Source organism: Poromitra crassiceps, assembly GCF_964638095.1.
Source record: "Poromitra crassiceps genome assembly, chromosome: 12".
In the NCBI taxonomy this organism is placed as follows: Eukaryota; Metazoa; Chordata; class Actinopteri; order Beryciformes; family Melamphaidae; genus Poromitra; species Poromitra crassiceps.
The window spans coordinates 1212962-1229964 of record NC_139632.1 but is presented as its reverse complement, the minus strand read 5'-3'; the positions used below and the strand labels follow the sequence as shown (position 1 = coordinate 1229964).

The following is a 17003-nucleotide window of genomic DNA, read 5'->3' as shown; positions in this document are numbered from 1 at the left end:
CCACACTAAGCTGTTGGTCCAGCCATCTTCTCTACACTAAGCTGCTGCTCCAGCCATCTTCTCCACACTAAGTTGCTGGTCCAGCCATCTTCTCCACACTAAGCTGCTGGTCCAGCCATCTTCTCCACACTAAGTTGTTGCTCCAGCCATCTTCTCCACACTAAGCTGTTGGTCCAGCCATCTTCTCCACACTAAGTTGTTGGTCCAGCCATCTTCTCCACACTAAGCTGTTGGTCCAGCCATCTTCTCCACACTAAGTTGCTGGTCCAGCCATCTTCTCTACACTAAGTTGTTGGTCCAGCCATCTTCTCCACACTAAGTTGTTGCTCCAGCCATCTTCTCCACACTAAGTTGCTGGTCCAGCCATCTTCTCTACACTAAGCTGCTGCTCCAGCCATCTTCTCCACACTAAGTTGCTGGTCCAGCCATCTTCTCCACACTAAGCTGCTGGTCCAGCCATCTTCTCTACACTAAGTTGCTGGTCCAGCCATCTTCTCCACACTAAGTTGTTGCTCTAGCCATCTTCTTCACACTAAGCTGCTGGTCCAGCCATCTTCTCTACACTAAGCTGCTGGTCCAGCCATCTTCTCCACACTAAGCTGTTGGTCCAGCCATCCTCTCCACACACCCCAGTCACCCCTTGTTGTTTCATGTTTCAATGAGTTTAGCTTACGCCAAAGTAGTTCTTTTTTCCAAACCCCACTTTGACATCACAAAAATCTAGGGCCCCCTGGCATTCAAATTTCAGTTCAAGATTCAAGATTTTTATTGTCACTACGTAGTACAAGTATCACGTGTGAAATTCTTGTGCTGTAGACTCCGTTACAACATAGTGCAAAAAATAAAAATAAATAAATAAAAACAAGAGGCAACAAGCAATAAAGCAGTAGACACGCCACAGACAGTGGTGTATTCACTGCACATAATGTGCAAATGGCATGAACATACTTTTTTATTACACCTGTAATATCAGTGACAGCATCGATGATGACATCATCGATGATGTCACACTATGCTGATTTTTTCCTCCGAATTCTGACTTCAATGCGAGAATTCTGTTCTGACTTTCTCAGAATTCTGGCATTAAAATCCAAATGCTGACTTCTGTTCCTCAGAACTCTGACGTTAATCTGAAAATTAGAGGTTGGGCGACAGTACAACAGCCTACAGATTAGTGGTAATATTGTCTGTTTGACATGCTGGGTTGCTTTGGAAATGTTGGATGCCCAATGTGAATACAGCTGTCCCTCCCTCAACAGCCTCTCAAGTCTCCTTGAACACATCTTCAACCACTGAACCCTCCACTCATCCAACCCCCTCCAACTGAACCCTTCACTCATCCAACCCCCTCCCACTGAACCCTCCACTCATCCAACCCCCTCCCACTGAACCCTCCACTCATCCAACCCCCTCCACTGAACGCTCCACTGATCCAACCCACTCCCACTGAACCCTCCACTGATCCAACCCCCTCCACTGAACCCTCCACTCATCCAACCCCCTCCACTGAACCCTCCACTCATCCAACCCCCTCCACTGAACCCTCCACTCATCCAACCCCCTCCCACTGAACCCTCCACTCATCCAACCCCCTCCACTGAACCCTCCACTCATCCACTGAACCCTCCACTCATCCAATCCCCTCCCCCAGGGTGCTACAGGCATTCCTTTGCATCTGTGACAGGCCCTGTCAAATTGGCATCGCAAGTGCTTCACCAATGCAGTACTTGTAATGATGTTGTGTCCATGGCACACCGGCCCAGAGCCCTGAGTGTTTCCCAACCTTTCATCGCCATGCCAACCCAGAAAAACACAGGAAGTTGGGAACAATGAACAGATGAGCGTCTGTGTATCCTGGATACTGCTGTTATGATTTTACAGTGCTAATCCTTCACTGTACACAGGCTTGCAGCTGCCAAACATTAACTTGCTGCTATGATCGTCTTTCTACACATTTATGACATGATGGACATTCCTTTTGTGAAGTAGGCTAAACAATATATAACATGGAAGACAAATATACCTATGCATGACCCTCATAATTGTGGCATAGTCCATGATCTATTGCCAGGGTGCATGTTCAGCTGTTCAGGAGTCTGCCAGACTCTAATCTGACTGCCCCTACGCTTTTATATTCCTGAGAACTACGTATGAGAATGATGAATTAAGTAGTCTTTTAATCGCTAGATGATGTAGTTGTCAATGAAATATTTGTCTAAAATAAATTCAACCGCAGTGTTGAGTGAGAAAATAAAGAAATAAATACCTATATTTCCTGGGCTCATAAATTTTGGAAAACAGACCGCTCACATTGGATATATACTGTATTACAACTGTCATCAGTTATCAATTATGTCTGTCTTTCTAGTTTCAGACCATTTGGTTAGTCATTTATATCATCTCACTACTAATAAGCAGGCTTTCCGCAGGTCCTTACAAAGTATTAACTCATTGAATGCCATGGACGTCCTTCGACGTCCAATTAAATAGTGACGTAGAGTGCCACGGACGTCCTTCGACGTCCAATGCGTTTTTTGACGGTGGGACGTCGATCAAAGCCTTCCGCAGCTCCTGTACAACTATAGTAGCTATTGGAGGTCTATAACCTATTTTACAGAACCCTTAGGTGGCGACAGTGCTCTCCAGATTACAGAAATGTCAGGAATACACAGCCTAAAATAGCCTTGATGAAAGAGAACCCGCTCATGCTGCACTCCAGAGCCATGTAGATTGTTCTGGCTGCAACTGACGGGGGCTGCGAACACAGTCAATCCGCGCACACAACTGAGTCCTTCTGCCTCTGTCTGTCTGTCAGCATAGTTTCTCCACATGATTAGCCGCTAGAAAAGCAGCAGCGCGACACTGAAAAGCCAAACCTTTCACTGCAGTCCGCGTGTGGCTTCTCCATGTTGCGCTGCCTGGGAGGCGGCGCTTCCCAGGCTTCCTAGACGCTTGGTGCGAGGCTGTGTGTTACTAGTGTGGGGAGGAGTTTTCAGCTGAGGGGGGGGAGGGGGGGTGGGGCACGCAGGGCAGGACACAACTACACCACATCACTACATCAGAAAATATTACCGTATCTAGAGTCAGTGAATGTGCTTGAAATGCTGCATTTCACAAAAGGCTGAATATCTCAGCTTATAATTTGAAATGCCTGAAAACGCTGAAAACAACCTATCTTCTCCGGCTCATAACTAAAGAACGGAAAATGGTATCAATAAACTTTTTTTTGCTGATGATACAATAGAGTCTCCTTGTTCTTTTTTGCGTGTTCGGTGTTTACATAGTAATATCACACAATATTCTGTGGGCCTCGAGAAATCACTGAAAACGCTCTGAAAACTCTGGCACTGGGAGCGTCCGTTCTCCAAAAGTGGCTGGCACTCAATGAGTTAAAAAGTCTAAAATCTCAATCTGTATTTTAGGCATTAAAATGTCTTAAATTCGACTGCATTTATATAAAATGTCTTTAACTCATTGAATGCCAATGACGACAGCTGTCGTCAATTCAAATACTGACGTAGAGTGCCAATGACGACGGTTGTCGTCAATTGCGTTTTTTGACGGTGGGACGTGGATCAATCCCTGATACATCTCTGGTACAACTATTGTAGCTATTGGAGGTCTATAACCTATTTTACAGAACCCTTAGGTGGCGACAGTGCTCTCCACATAACAGAAAGGCAAGGAAAAAACAAAGAAGAAGTCGTTATGGAAACGGAAATCGCATCGCATCCGTATGCATCGATATGCTGAAGCACGTTACTGCAGCTGTGCCTGCAGCAGCCAATCTGCTCCCACAATTGAGCCGCTCTGTGTCGGTTGCGACAGCACATCCGCACATCCACACCGTGGAGTTATTATTCTCAACTGGAAGCATCGTTGCCGGTGACAAACACACGCGGAACGCTGTAAAAAAGCTGCACCCTTCACTGTGCGCACAGCAAACTCAGCAGAGAGCCACCACAGACAGGAGGAGGAGTGTGCAGTTGAGGCGAGGCGGGGCGGGGCGGGGCGGGGGGGGGGGGGGGGGGGGGCACGCAGAGCAGCACGCAACACCCAGACAGACCCAGGCAGCAGGACAGGATTGACAAACGCAAGCCAGAATATCCGATGCCCACCAGCAGCAAATCAAGACCAGCAAGAAGCTGCAACCAGCAGCGCACGCAGGGGCCAGCGCTGCTGGTTGTAGCTAAAAATATTATTCTGCCAAACAAAATTCCCTGGCCTAAACTGTTTTATTGAAGGAAATTATTTTTGAGGTGTGACTACATTAGAAAAGATTAGCTTCAGAGTCAGTGTGTGCTTGAAATGTTTAATTTCACAAAAGGCCAATTATCTCAGCTTCTAGAAAAAAATTGCTGTTTTTGGATGAATCAAGCTATCTTCTCCGGCTCATAACTAAAGAACGGAAAATGGGATCAATAAACTTTTTTTTGCAGATGATAGAATAGAGTCTCATCGTTCTTTGTGCGTGTTCAGTGTTTACATAGTAATATCACACAATATTCTGTGGGCCTCGAGAAATCACTGAAAACGCTCTGAAACTCTGGCACTGGGAGCGTCCGTTCTCCAAAAGTGGCTGGCACTCAATGAGTTAAGTATGATTTTGACAAGTCTTAAATTGTTTTGGTTATGAAGTTAACTTCCTTTTATGAAGGTTATGAAGTTGTGTTAAAATGATAATGCATAACAAATTTCAAGCCTCTGCACCTTGGGCAAGAAAAGGCTGAAATGAGTTAGAAAAAAACCTGTTGCCAGTATTGACGTGAAATAGGCAGAAATGGCCAGGCTTTACTGTGGGAACCCAGGGTGGGAGGCCCCGGACGTGGTCCAGACCCCAAACCCCTTCCCCCGCCGGCAGGCATAGGGTATTATTGTGCACTGTGTGCGCGCGAAGGGGCGCACACAGCCTCTTTAGTAAGAATTTTGTGAAGTTATAGATGAGGTTGTGGGTTATGACTTTAAGGCAGGGTTGTCAGAGATACGGCCCGCGGGCCGGATCCGGCCCGCGAGATGTTTTGGAATATTATTATTATTATTATTTTTTTTTTTTTATTATTATTATTATTATTAAATTCGCACCCCATTATCATGAACTACGTGTGGCTAATAAGCAAGCTAAGAGTTCATTCATAAGTTAATTAACCTGCACTACAAGGAAGTATGTCAGTAGGTCATCAGGTGTAAACAAAGTCGCCATGATGCCACGCTTGAATTGAATCGCGCATTCAGCTACCTACCAAAAACAAAGGAATCAACAAGATGCTGTCGAAAAAGAGAAAGGTTGACATGGAATGCAGGCAGTTTCAAGCAGGCCCGGTTCTACGGGGGTGCAAAAGCATGCATTGCACCCTTATTTTAATTGTCTGCATGCTCAGTTGAAAAGTGTTTTTTTTTTTTTTTTTTTTTTTTAATAAATGCTACAGCTGCACACTTACTGTTTAAACTTGAATTATAGTTGTTGTTTTTCTTTGTTCTTTGATGTGATTTTATGGCTTTTTGGCACCTATATGTAACCTTTTAAGGTTGAGATCATTGTATTATCATTATATGGTCCAAATATTTCAGTAAAGCATTTGAAACACTTGAAATATTCTTGCTTGGGTGGTATCATTCTACTTGAAATGATGGTCAAATGCATTATTTTTAGTAAAATAACATGTCAAATTTTTCGGGCGGCCGGCCTTTGGCCGGCCACCCGAGTGGGCCCGGCCTTCGGCATCTGCACCCCTTCCTATCTAGGATGCACCCCTAGTCATCTTGTTCTGGAACCGGCCCTGGTTTCAAGAGAAATGGAAAGAGCAGTATTTATTTTGTGAAGTAAATGGGTAAATGAGTTGAATTGATTTTAGTAAAAAAAAAAAAATCCGGCCCCCATGAGGTCTCAGTTGAACAAATCCGGCCCTCGACCTAATATGAGTCCGACACCCCTGCTTTAAGGCTATCCATAGTATTCAGTTACATCACCAAACGGCCATCTTCGTTTGAAAATAACAGGTGATTTAAAATCAACAGTCAATGAGCTGTGTGAATTGTAAAGCACCTTATTGGTAGGAAACGCATGTGAAGACATGGAAAAATTGCTTTTGAGAAATCCCGCCTACAACGGCACATGAGTGTGAAATGTTTTGTCATAAAGACGTTTTTGATGTTTTTTAAACGGAGGGCTTTTCTTTCAGATCTGACGCACATCGTGCAGCTGGACCTGGATTTGAAATACAGGACCAACATCAGGGATCTCTTCCAGGAGTTTGATGGCTTCCCTCCCGGAGCGGTCATCGGCATCAGCAGAGAGATGCAGCCAGTCTACAGGTAGGCTGTTTAGTTCTGTCATAGACATCAGCAGAGAGAGGTAGCCAGTCTACAGGTAGGCTGTTTAGTTCTGTCATAGACATCAGCAGAGAGATGCAGCCAGTCTACAGGTAGGCTGTTTAGTTCTGTCAGACATCAGCAGAGAGAGGCAGCCAGTCTACAGGTAGGCTGTTTAGTTCTGTCATAGACATCAGCAGAGAGATGCAGCCAGTCTACAGGTAGGCTGTTTAGTTCTGTCATAGACATCAGCAGAGAGAGGCAGCCAGTCTACAGGTAGGCTGTTTAGTTCTGTCATAGACATCAGCAGAGAGAGGCAGACAGTCTACAGGTAGGCTGTTTAGTTCTGTCATAGACATCAGCAGAGAGATGCAGCCAGTCTACAGGTAGGCTGTTTAGTTCTGTCATAGACATCAGCAGAGAGATGCAGCCAGTCTACAGGTAGGCTGTTTAGTTCTGTCATAGACATCAGCAGAGAGAGGCAGCCAGTCTACAGGTAGGCTGTTTAGTTCTGTCATAGACATCAGCAGAGAGAGGCAGCCAGTCTACAGGTAGGCTGTTTAGTTCTGTCATAGACATCAGCAGAGAGAGGCAGCCAGTCTACAGGTAGGCTGTTTAGTTCTGTCATAGACATCAGCAGAGAGATGCAGCCAGTCTACAGGTAGGCTGTTTAGTTCTGTCATAGACATCAGCAGAGAGATGCAGCCAGTCTACAGGTAGGCTGTTTAGTTCTGTCATAGACATCAGCAGAGAGAGGCAGCAAGTCTACAGGTAGGCTGTTTAGTTCTGTCATAGACATCAGCAGAGAGAGGCAGCCAGTCTACAGGTAGGCTGTTTAGTTCTGTCATATACTTCAGCAGAGAGATGCAGCCAGTCTACAGGTAGGCTGTTTAGTTCTGTCATATACTTCAGCAGAGAGATGCAGCCAGTCTACAGGTAGGCTGTTTAGTTCTGTCATAGACATCAGCAGAAAGAGGCAGCCAGTCTACAGGTAGGCTGTTTAGTTCTGTCATAGACATCAGCAGAGAGAGGCAGCCAGTCTCCACTCATCACAGTAGGAAACCACTGATGCCACTTTCTCTTATACTCGTTATTACTTACTTACCGTAAATTCCGGACTATAAGGCGCACCGGTATATAAGCCGCAGCACCAAAATTGACTGTTTTTTACATATATAAGCCGCACCGGACTATAAGCCGTGGGTGTTTTGATGTTTAATTACCATATGTAATGGTTCGTGCACAGAGAGGAATGTCGGGAAAGAGATGGCTGTTTGGGGAAGCTCCCATTTATTAACATTTCAACAAAACAAGCATTACGGTAGGCTATAAGAAGCTCCCATTTATTAACATTTCAACAAAATAAATATAAAAAATAAAACAATAATAATAATAATAAAACAATCCTCAAAAGGATAATGTGCTGTAAACAATAAAACAATCCTCAAAAGGATAATGTGCTGTAAACAATAAAACAATTCTCAAAAGGTTAAGGTAAGGTGCAGTAAACAAATTAACTGGAAAACAATAATATAACAATCCTCAAAAGGATAAGGTGCTGTCAACAATGAAACCAGGTACCGTAATCCTTGTCTTCATCTTTTAGGTGAAGGTGCAGCAAACGGCTGTAAACAGAGTCAAAGTCAAGTCACTAATCCTCATCTTCCTCTTCTTCCTCCGTACTGAAACCAGCAAAGTCCTCAACTTCAGTGTCGGAAACGAACAGGTTCAGGGTGGCTTCGTCAACCACTCTCCTCTCTCCTTCGTTGTCACTCTCAAAACCAAGGAACTCCTCTTCGTCACTGTCGGTGTCGGAATCGAACAGCCTCTGAAGGTGCCCAGCTGTGCCGGCGTCATCATCACGCAGCAGTCCAGCCTTTCGGAACCCGTTGGTGATCGTGGATGTTTTCACACTCCTCCACGCTGTCAGGATCCACTGGCAAACTTGAGCGAAAGTTGCTTTTCGCATGCGCCCTGTTTTGGTGAATGATTTATCGCCGCTCGTCATCCACGCCTCCCACTCAACGCGTAGTGCCACTTTGAATGCACGATTGACACTGATGTCAAGTGGCTGCAGATGCTTCGTTGTGCCCCCAGGAATCACAGCTGGAATGGAGTTTGTGGTCTTGATGGCTGCTTTCACGGAATCTGTTATATGAGCCCTCATGCTGTCGAGAACGAGCAAAGCTTTTTTTTGGTGAAAGAATCCTCCAGGGCGCTTGACGTAGCACTCAGCCAGCCACTCCTTCATGACACTTTCCATCATCCACCCTTTCTTGTTGACTCTGAGGCATATCCCACTGGGAATTTTCTCTTTCGGCATCGTAATCCGCTTGAAAATCACCATTGGCGGCAGCTTTACTCCAGATGCTGTGCAGCCGAGAACACAAGTGAAATTCGTTCTCTCGTGCCCAGTGGTTCTCAATGTGATCGACGATTCACCTTTCTTGTTAACAGTCCGAGTGAGTGGCAGGTCGAACGTCAAAGGCACTTCATCCATATTTATGATCTGCTCCGGTTCGATGGAATATTCCTTGATCTTCCTTTGTGTGAATTCGCCGAAGTTTGTGATTTTCTCCTGGTAGTCGGGAGGGAGTTGCTGGCACACAGTCGTCCGCGCCCTGACGGACAGTCCCTTTCGTCTCATGAATCGGAAGCACCAAGATGGCCCACCTCTGAAATGTTCAATTTTCATTTCGGTGGCGACTGTTTTGGCCTTCAGTCGGATCTGCACCGTGGAAACGCCTCGGCCGTCTGCTCTCTGGGTCAACACCCAGTCTTCAAGGGAATCTTCAAGTTCGGGCCATCTGCTTTTATGACCTCTGAAGGACTTTTTGGTCTTCTTGCACTGAGACAGTTCCTCCTGCTGCTTCTTCCAACGCCTCACCATCGACTCATTGATGCTCAGGGTACGCGCTGCTGCTCTGTTTCCCTCTTTTAATGCGAGATTGACTGCTTTCAACTTGAAAGCTGCGTCGTGTGAATTTCTGCGTACCTTCCCCATGGTAAGTGAGAGACTGCTCGTCTTGTTGTGATTCCGGGCGGCTGATGAACTTTGAACCGGTAGGAGTAACCGGTTGATTTCCGCCAATGATGTCAAGTCTTTAATACACAAAGGCAATTCAAGGTGCTTTACAAAAAAATAATCGAAAAAACAAGCAGCAAAGCAATGCACATAAAATGTGCTGATGAAGCTGTGTAACCTGTAAAATCCATCGATTTTGGAGGTCACCGAGTGGCCGTTTGCTTACCGTAATTACCATATGTAAGGGTTCACGCACAGAGGGGATTGTTGGCTGTTTGAGGAAGCTCCCATTTACCGTATTACCGTAACATTTCAACAAAACAACATAACACAACACCACCTTTGTTTATTTTGACAGTGCACACAGTGTCCGCGGTGTGGTGAAAAGAGGGCAAGAGAGGAAATTAAAACAGAAGTGGATTTATAGGTAGAAAGAGTGCTAAAAAAGAGAGATTTTATTTGTATTTTTTTTTCTGAAAAAATCCATAGATAAGCCGCACCGTTATATAAGCCGCAGGGCCAAAAAACGGGGAAAAAGCCGCGGCTTATAGTCCGGAATTTACGGTACTAATTACTCGTTATATACTCATATATTTCGGTTGCTCCCTCTCTCTCTTTCTTTCTTTCTCTCACTCTCTTTGAACACACAACTCCCTCGCTTTCTGATCCACCGTACAAATTTCACACATTCTGTTGACTCCAGATGGATTAAATGAAAGTTTTTTTATCTGTCTCACTTGCGCATACTCGTTCAAGTTCTCTCACAGCTTCTAAGTGAGAAAGTACATGAGAGGTTGGGGGGGCATGCCCACAGCGCCACAGCCACCCAGGTGAAAAACCCAGAACCCAGCACTACAGTGCCACCGTGCCTGGCATACAGACCATTCATGTTTGGACTTTCCAAAGTGAGGATCCTGGTCTGTCTGGGTCTTCAGAAGCATTTAAAAAAGGTTGCGTGCCAGTGGAAGTACTCTGTGTGTGTTTGCATCAGCCCTGAGCTCATTCACATTCCAGCCATCCCCGAGGCATTCATCACCTCACTTTAAACATGCGTCAAGCCTCTGAGATCTACAGTCTACTGGAATGGAAATGGGGCTTAATATAAGTCATCACATAATGTCCCTTCAGTGTTGTACAGTCCAGTAAGTATGTGTGAATGGGAGCAAACCCTGCTGCACACTGAATCTCTTTCTGAGTTGTTGGTGGTGGGTTGACCTAGTGTGGTCCCATATCCAAAAATCGAGGAGGCCTGCATTCATTCATGCTGATAAAAAGTCTATTTTTATTTAACAGGCGTTTTGCCCATCAGGGCTTCATCAGTGTCAGTGTTTTAAATGAATGTGTGCAAACATGAAATACTTTCTTCCAAAACCACAGAACTAAGACTTGAAACCCTAATATGTCGTCATTATAATAAACATTATGTTGTTATAATAATGTCATCAGGCATAAAGAAGACTAAGGTGGTATGAAATTGAGTGGCGTTCCTCTAATAATTAAAAGATCAATCTTGGCATCAAACTATTCAGAACCACCCCAATTACCTGGCAGCAAAACGATGGCGATGTGATGGCCTTGGCAGGCTCTGACTTTCCACGTGAGGAAATGTCACACCTGACTGGAGTTAATAAATAACCTTCTCATAAGCGCTGAGTATCCATCCATCCATCTTTAACCACTTATCCGGGATCAGGTCGTGGACTATAGCATACTGTGTCCAGCAGGGGACCCCAAACTTCCCTTTCCCTGGCCACATTAGCCAGCTCTGACTGGGGGATCCCGAGGCGTTCCTAGGCCAGCGTGGAGATATAAGCTCTCCACCTAGCCCTCGGTCTGACCCATGGTCTCCTCCGAGCTGGACGTGCCCAGGACACCTCCCTAGGGAGGTGACCAGGTGGCATCCTTACCAGATGCCTGAACCATCTCGACTGGCTCCTTTCTACGCAAAGGAGCATCGGCTCTACTTCGAGTCTCTCACAGATGACTGAGCTTCTCTCCTTATCCCTAAGGGAAATGCCAGCAACCCTCCTGAGAAAACCCATTTTGGCCGTTTGTATGCGTGATCTTGTTCTTTCGGTCATGACCCATCCTTCATGACCGTAAGTGAGGGTAGGAACGAAGATCGACCAGTAGATCGAGAGCTTAGCCTTCTGCCTCAGCTCTCTTTTCGTCAAAATGGTGCGGTAAAGCGAACGCAATGTCGCTCCCGCTGCTCTGATTCTCCGGCCCATCTCCCGCTCCAGTGTCCCATCACTCGAGAACTAGTCCAGTAAAAATGTCACTTGACCTCACACTAATTGCAACAAAACCAAACTCACCTGATTTTGTATCCTCAATATGTCCTCAATGAAGGAAAAAAAGTGTTAAGGAAATGTATGAAGGGAAATTTTTGAAAATGACCCATATGATGCTACCAAAAACGTTTTTTTATTTATTTTTTAACATTTTATTTTATTTTTTATTTAATTTTTTTTATTTTCTCCTTGAAGCAAAAAACACATACAGGATATAAGTGATGAGATTTATGGCACATTAAAAAAAAAAAAAAAAAGGCTTCCATAGGCTTCCATAGGCTACCATCATATTTAGGTCATTTTCAAAACTTTCCCTTCATACATTTCCTTAACACTTTTTTTCCTTCATTGAGGACATATTGAGGATACAAAATCAGTTGAGTTTGGTTTTGTTGCAATTAGTGTGAGGTTGACCCACATATTTGCGTAAAATGCCTGGACTAAACAAGACCCCGAGACACTTGAACTCCTTCACCTGGGCTGAGTGTCGCTAAAAAAATTCTGATTCCATAATAGGGGTGCTCCGATCAGGATTTTTGGGGCTGCTCATCGATCGCTGGAATCAGTATCACTATCTCTCGATACCGACATCACCGATCACGGTGTCGAGTGAAGCCTTCTTTTTTATCATGTAGCATTATTTATTTATTTATTTATTTGCCGGTATTTATTTATTTGGCTATTCTTAACAACATTGTATAATAATTATTAAAGTTAAGAGATGAGAACGTATCATGAATTGACAGCTGTTTATTATTGTCAGGCAACATCACACATTTCAATATGAATCTGAATTGAAGTGAAACTACATGAAGAGAAGGATATACTGTCTTTTCCAGACACCGAGGGGATTCCTCCATCTCAGCTGCCAGGTTCTTCTGGCCTACATCTCAGCTGCCAGGTTCTTCTGACCTACATCTCAGCTGCCAGGTTCTTCTGGCCTGGGTTGATTGCAAAGTTCACATCGATTAAGCTTGACCCATTGAGCCCACTTTGCCTCCCAAGTTAAGTCATGGCATCCCCTTGGTGGCACCGCAGAGCTGGAGACTCAACTTTTTCTATTGAAGACTCCTCTGTGTTTTTCTCCAGTTTCCCCTCTCCTCTCCTCTCCCCTTGTCCTCTCCCTCCCTCCCTCCCTCCCTCCCCTCACATCCTCGGCCCTGCAGCAGTGTGCCAGGCCAGCTCAAGAGGAGGAATAGGCAGCTCTCTCAGACCATTGTTCTTCTTATCCTCCTCTATAAACACAGCTCGTGCCACAGCGCTGTGTGTACTGGCACTCGTCTGCAAGAGCCCTAAACACCAGTATCTTGAGTCAGTCAGTGCTCTCACACTGCTTTCTGCCATTTACTACCTTAAAAATCCTTCTGACTTGTTTTCAGGTAGGTAAAGATGTTCTCATGTTTAGCCCGAGTTGAGATCGGTCTCACGTTGAACTCTGTGATCAGCGTAAGCCTCTAATGGCACGCTCAGGCAGTTATTTAGAGTCAGACGTTTTGCGAATGAGTAAGGATCAACTTCCCGTACGTCTCTGCCCGCCTCAGCTCACCTACGAGGCGAGCCAGCGTTTCTCCTCTCCATTAACTCGACACAGATTAAGATCCCTGCAGACCACTTTCATCCATCACATCATGACGTCAGCTGTCACATATGCAGAGTGTGCGTGTGCGTGTGTGTGTGTGCGTGTGCGTGTGTGTGCGTGTGTGTGTGTGTGTGTGTGTGCGTGTGCGCGTGTGTGTGCGTGTGTCTGTGAGTTGCAGTAAATCATGGGCTCTGACTTTCCCGCTCTTTGTTCGTCAGCTGATTTGTCTGTCTGCTCCGAACACAAACACGACGGGCTCGTTTTAGTTGAGACTGCTTTCCCGCTTTGCACTCAGCCACAGCTTCATCAAAACAGGACATCACTGGTCTTTGTCAGGCTCTATTCACCTTATGTAGCCACGCCTATTTGACCCGGTTGTGTGGTCGTGTGACGACTTCCGGCTAAAGAAAAAGAAAATGGCCGGCTGCTCCAATTTCATCTAACTCTGAATTAACTAATAATTTAGCCAATTGTATGCAACATACCAAATAAAAGCAAATGGCAATGTCTAAGAATGCAACGCCATGTAACTGGCTCGTTAAGTCTCGCATTCCAGGGAATTACGTTAACGTCTGCGGGTCTTATAGACGTAAGTGGCTCGAGCTGCGCTCGGAGGAGAGAAAACCATCTGAAGCTTTCTTTGTTGGAGTCCAGGTATGTTTGACAAGAAAGTGCTCGTCATTATCGACGATAACGTTATCTGACCTGGCTAACAGTGGATACTCGCTTGCTTGCTGTGTACCGAGCTCAAAGTATTAGGCTACATTCTTTGTTTTACCCCCTGCACTGTCCGCTACAAAAACAATTCTCTTCCTCGACGTTCTTTTATATTTGGCGCCGTGACCGCCGGAAGTGTTAACACGACCCGGAATAATTTGGCCCACCCCCGCGTCTGAACATAAGGTGAATATTATATACTGTATATACTTATTTTCTTATGAGACTAAAACATCAAATGAGTGAGTTTCACAATAGTCAAAGCAGAAGAATAAAGTGCACAGTATGTTAACATGCTGTCCTCTCTGCAGCTGTTTACAGGCTGTGCAGGAGACAAATAACCAGATTGTCTTTCTATTCATTTAAAAGGGGGCGGGGTTAGTATGCGAACAGCTGTGATGGTGCTTTCATAGTTTGTAAGACAATTTTCCTCATAGTTCACTACCACTACACACACACGCACGCACACACACACACACACACACGAGAGCTCAGAGTGATAGTGCGCGGTAATGAATGTGGTTTTGGCTGAGACAGGTTGTGCTCTGTGCCAAAATGGGCCCTGTTCAACATGCGTCTCTCCATTCCAGTTTGCTCATTTGCAACGGCAAAGACCAGCGTCGCCCCTCTATATACCCTCATACCTCCACTCAGGTGTCTCAGGGAACTTCCACCCTCTGGTGCCAGGGGGCGCTGTCCCCTTCTACAGAGAGGGAACCTCCACCCTCTGGTGTCAGAGAGGGAACTTGCAGCCTTAATTGACAACCTTTTGTTCTAGCGCTTTGAACTGCTCTCTCTGGAGGTTGTTCAGAGGAAAGGAAAATAATGAAACAATGGACTTTAGACAGGAGGACCAGAGAAAGAATCCACTTTAGCTCCAGTTGCATAATCATCAATCTTGTACGTGCTTTGAAAGCACTTTTCGTTTCATGTGCGTCCCCCAGGCACCTCTGGATAAGATGAATGTTCCTCCATCTGCTGTTCAATAGCTTTACTTTGAAAATCACCTCTTGCACAGAAATTTGCATGATTGTAAATTGTGTGGTAAAAGGAGTGTTTTACAAGGCTGAGCGCCTTATTCTCCAGGTGCTACACAGGTCTCAGAAACATCGGAGGACTTCCAAGTTCACTTTTTTTGTAAGGGTTTTTCCGATCGATCGGGCACCAATAATTGAGCCCGACCGATACTGGAGTTTTGAGGCCGATACCGATATTAGGGAGTAAAAAAAATCCGATATCGATCGAATAGTGCTAATTTTTAATTTATTTATCCTGGTTGCTGCTCCACCCTCTGCCGATCTGGGGAGAGCCGAAACTGGCTCCATGCTTCCTCCGAGACATGGGCAGTTAGCCAGCCGCTTCTTTTCACCTGACAGGGGAAGCTTCACCGGTAGGACATAGCACGTGGGAGGATCACGCTATTCCAACCAGTTCTCCTCCCTCCGAACAGGCGCCCCGAACGACCAGTGGAGGCACCACATCAGCAACCAGGATATTGCATGTTTTGGTGAAGGGGTTCCTATATGAAGGAAACCCCCGGGAGGCACGGGGAGAACATGCAAACTCCACACAGAAAGGCCCTTTTTGCGACCCCACCCGGGCGGTGGGCCCTCGAGGACATCCGGACGGGCACGCACTCCTTCAGCGTTCACAGCGTCCCAGGTGGGAATCGAACCCAGGACCTTCTAGCTGTGAGGCGACAGCGCTTACCACTGCACCACCGTATTGGCCGATATTCTTACATTATATATACACATTATATTACATGATTTTTTTGCAATGATCCCTCAAATATCAAACACTTGACAAAGATATGAGTTGACATTAATTGAAATATGTAATGTAGGCAGGATATTTTACAGCTTATTAATAAACTTTATTGTCCAAAATGACATCAATGCAATGAAACTTAACTGGGAATTTAATAATTATAAATAACTAGAAATACAAAAACACTTAAGAAAAAATATCAAATATAGGGCCTACACCGCATGCTGTCTATAACTTAAAAAAAAAAAAAAAAAAAATCTGCAATATCGGCCAAAATATCGGCCGATACGATATATCGGTCGGGCTCTAATAACGATCGGCCGATATTGGTTGTAAATTGTTTGATCGGTGGTTTCTATAAAGGTGGATCAGAAGAGCTGATCGGATGACGTAAAACAGGCGAGACATTCTCTGTGTCGCTAAAATGTCTTCGCCGGTCTGCCACTTCTACCCATAGATTGATTAAACGAACTACCAGGTGTCTGAAAAAGACAACAACTTTGCATAAAGGTGTCTGTGTTGCCGTCTCATCATTGCGTTACTTTGATCTCTCTCTCTCTCTCTCCCTCTCACACTCTCTCTCTCCCTCTCACACTCCCTCTCTCTCTCTCTCCCTCTCACACTCCCTCTCTCTCTCTCCCTCTCACACTCTCTCTCCCTCTTACACTCCCTCTCTCTCTCTCTCCCTCTCACACTCCCTCTCTCGCTCCCTCTCACACTCCCTCTCTCTCTCCCTCTTACACTCCCTCTCTCTCTCCCTCTCACACTCCCTCTCTCGCTCCCTCTCACACTCCCTCTCTCTCTCCCTCTCACACTCCCTCTCTCTCTCTCCCTCTCACACTCTCTCTCTCCCTCTCACACTCTCTCTCTCCCTCTCACACTCCCTCTCTCTCTCTCTCCCTCTCACACTCCCTCTCTCTCTCTCCCTCTCACACTCTCTCTCTCCCTCTCACACTCCCTCTCTCTCTCTCTCCCTCTCACACTCCCTCTCTCGCTCCCTCTCACACTCCCTCTCTCTCTCCCTCTTACACTCCCTCTCTCTCTCCCTCTCACACTCCCTCTCTCGCTCCCTCTCACACTCCCTCTCTCTCTCCCTCTCACACTCCCTCTCTCTCTCTCCCTCTCACACTCTCTCTCTCCCTCTCACACTCTCTCTCCCTCTCTCTCCCTCTCACACTCCCTCTCTCTCCCTCTCACACTTCCTCTCTCTCTCTCTCACACTCCCTCTCTCTCTCCCTCTCACACTCCCTCTGTCTCTCTCCCTCTCACACTCCCCCTCTCTCTCTCTCCCTCTCACACTCCCTCTCTC

At 45.7% G+C, this 17003-nt stretch overlaps 1 protein-coding gene across 1 annotated transcript in view; it reads left to right on the top strand.

Annotated features, from left to right (window-relative positions):
* xxylt1 (xyloside xylosyltransferase 1) overlaps positions 1-17003 on the top strand; it is a 73209-nt gene that overhangs the window by 33735 nt on the left and 22471 nt on the right. Inside the window, exon 5 of the mRNA XM_083647702.1 lies at positions 6180-6312. Within this exon, the coding sequence (XP_083503828.1) occupies positions 6180-6312 (133 nt within the window). The remainder of the gene's footprint in view (positions 1-6179; positions 6313-17003) is intronic.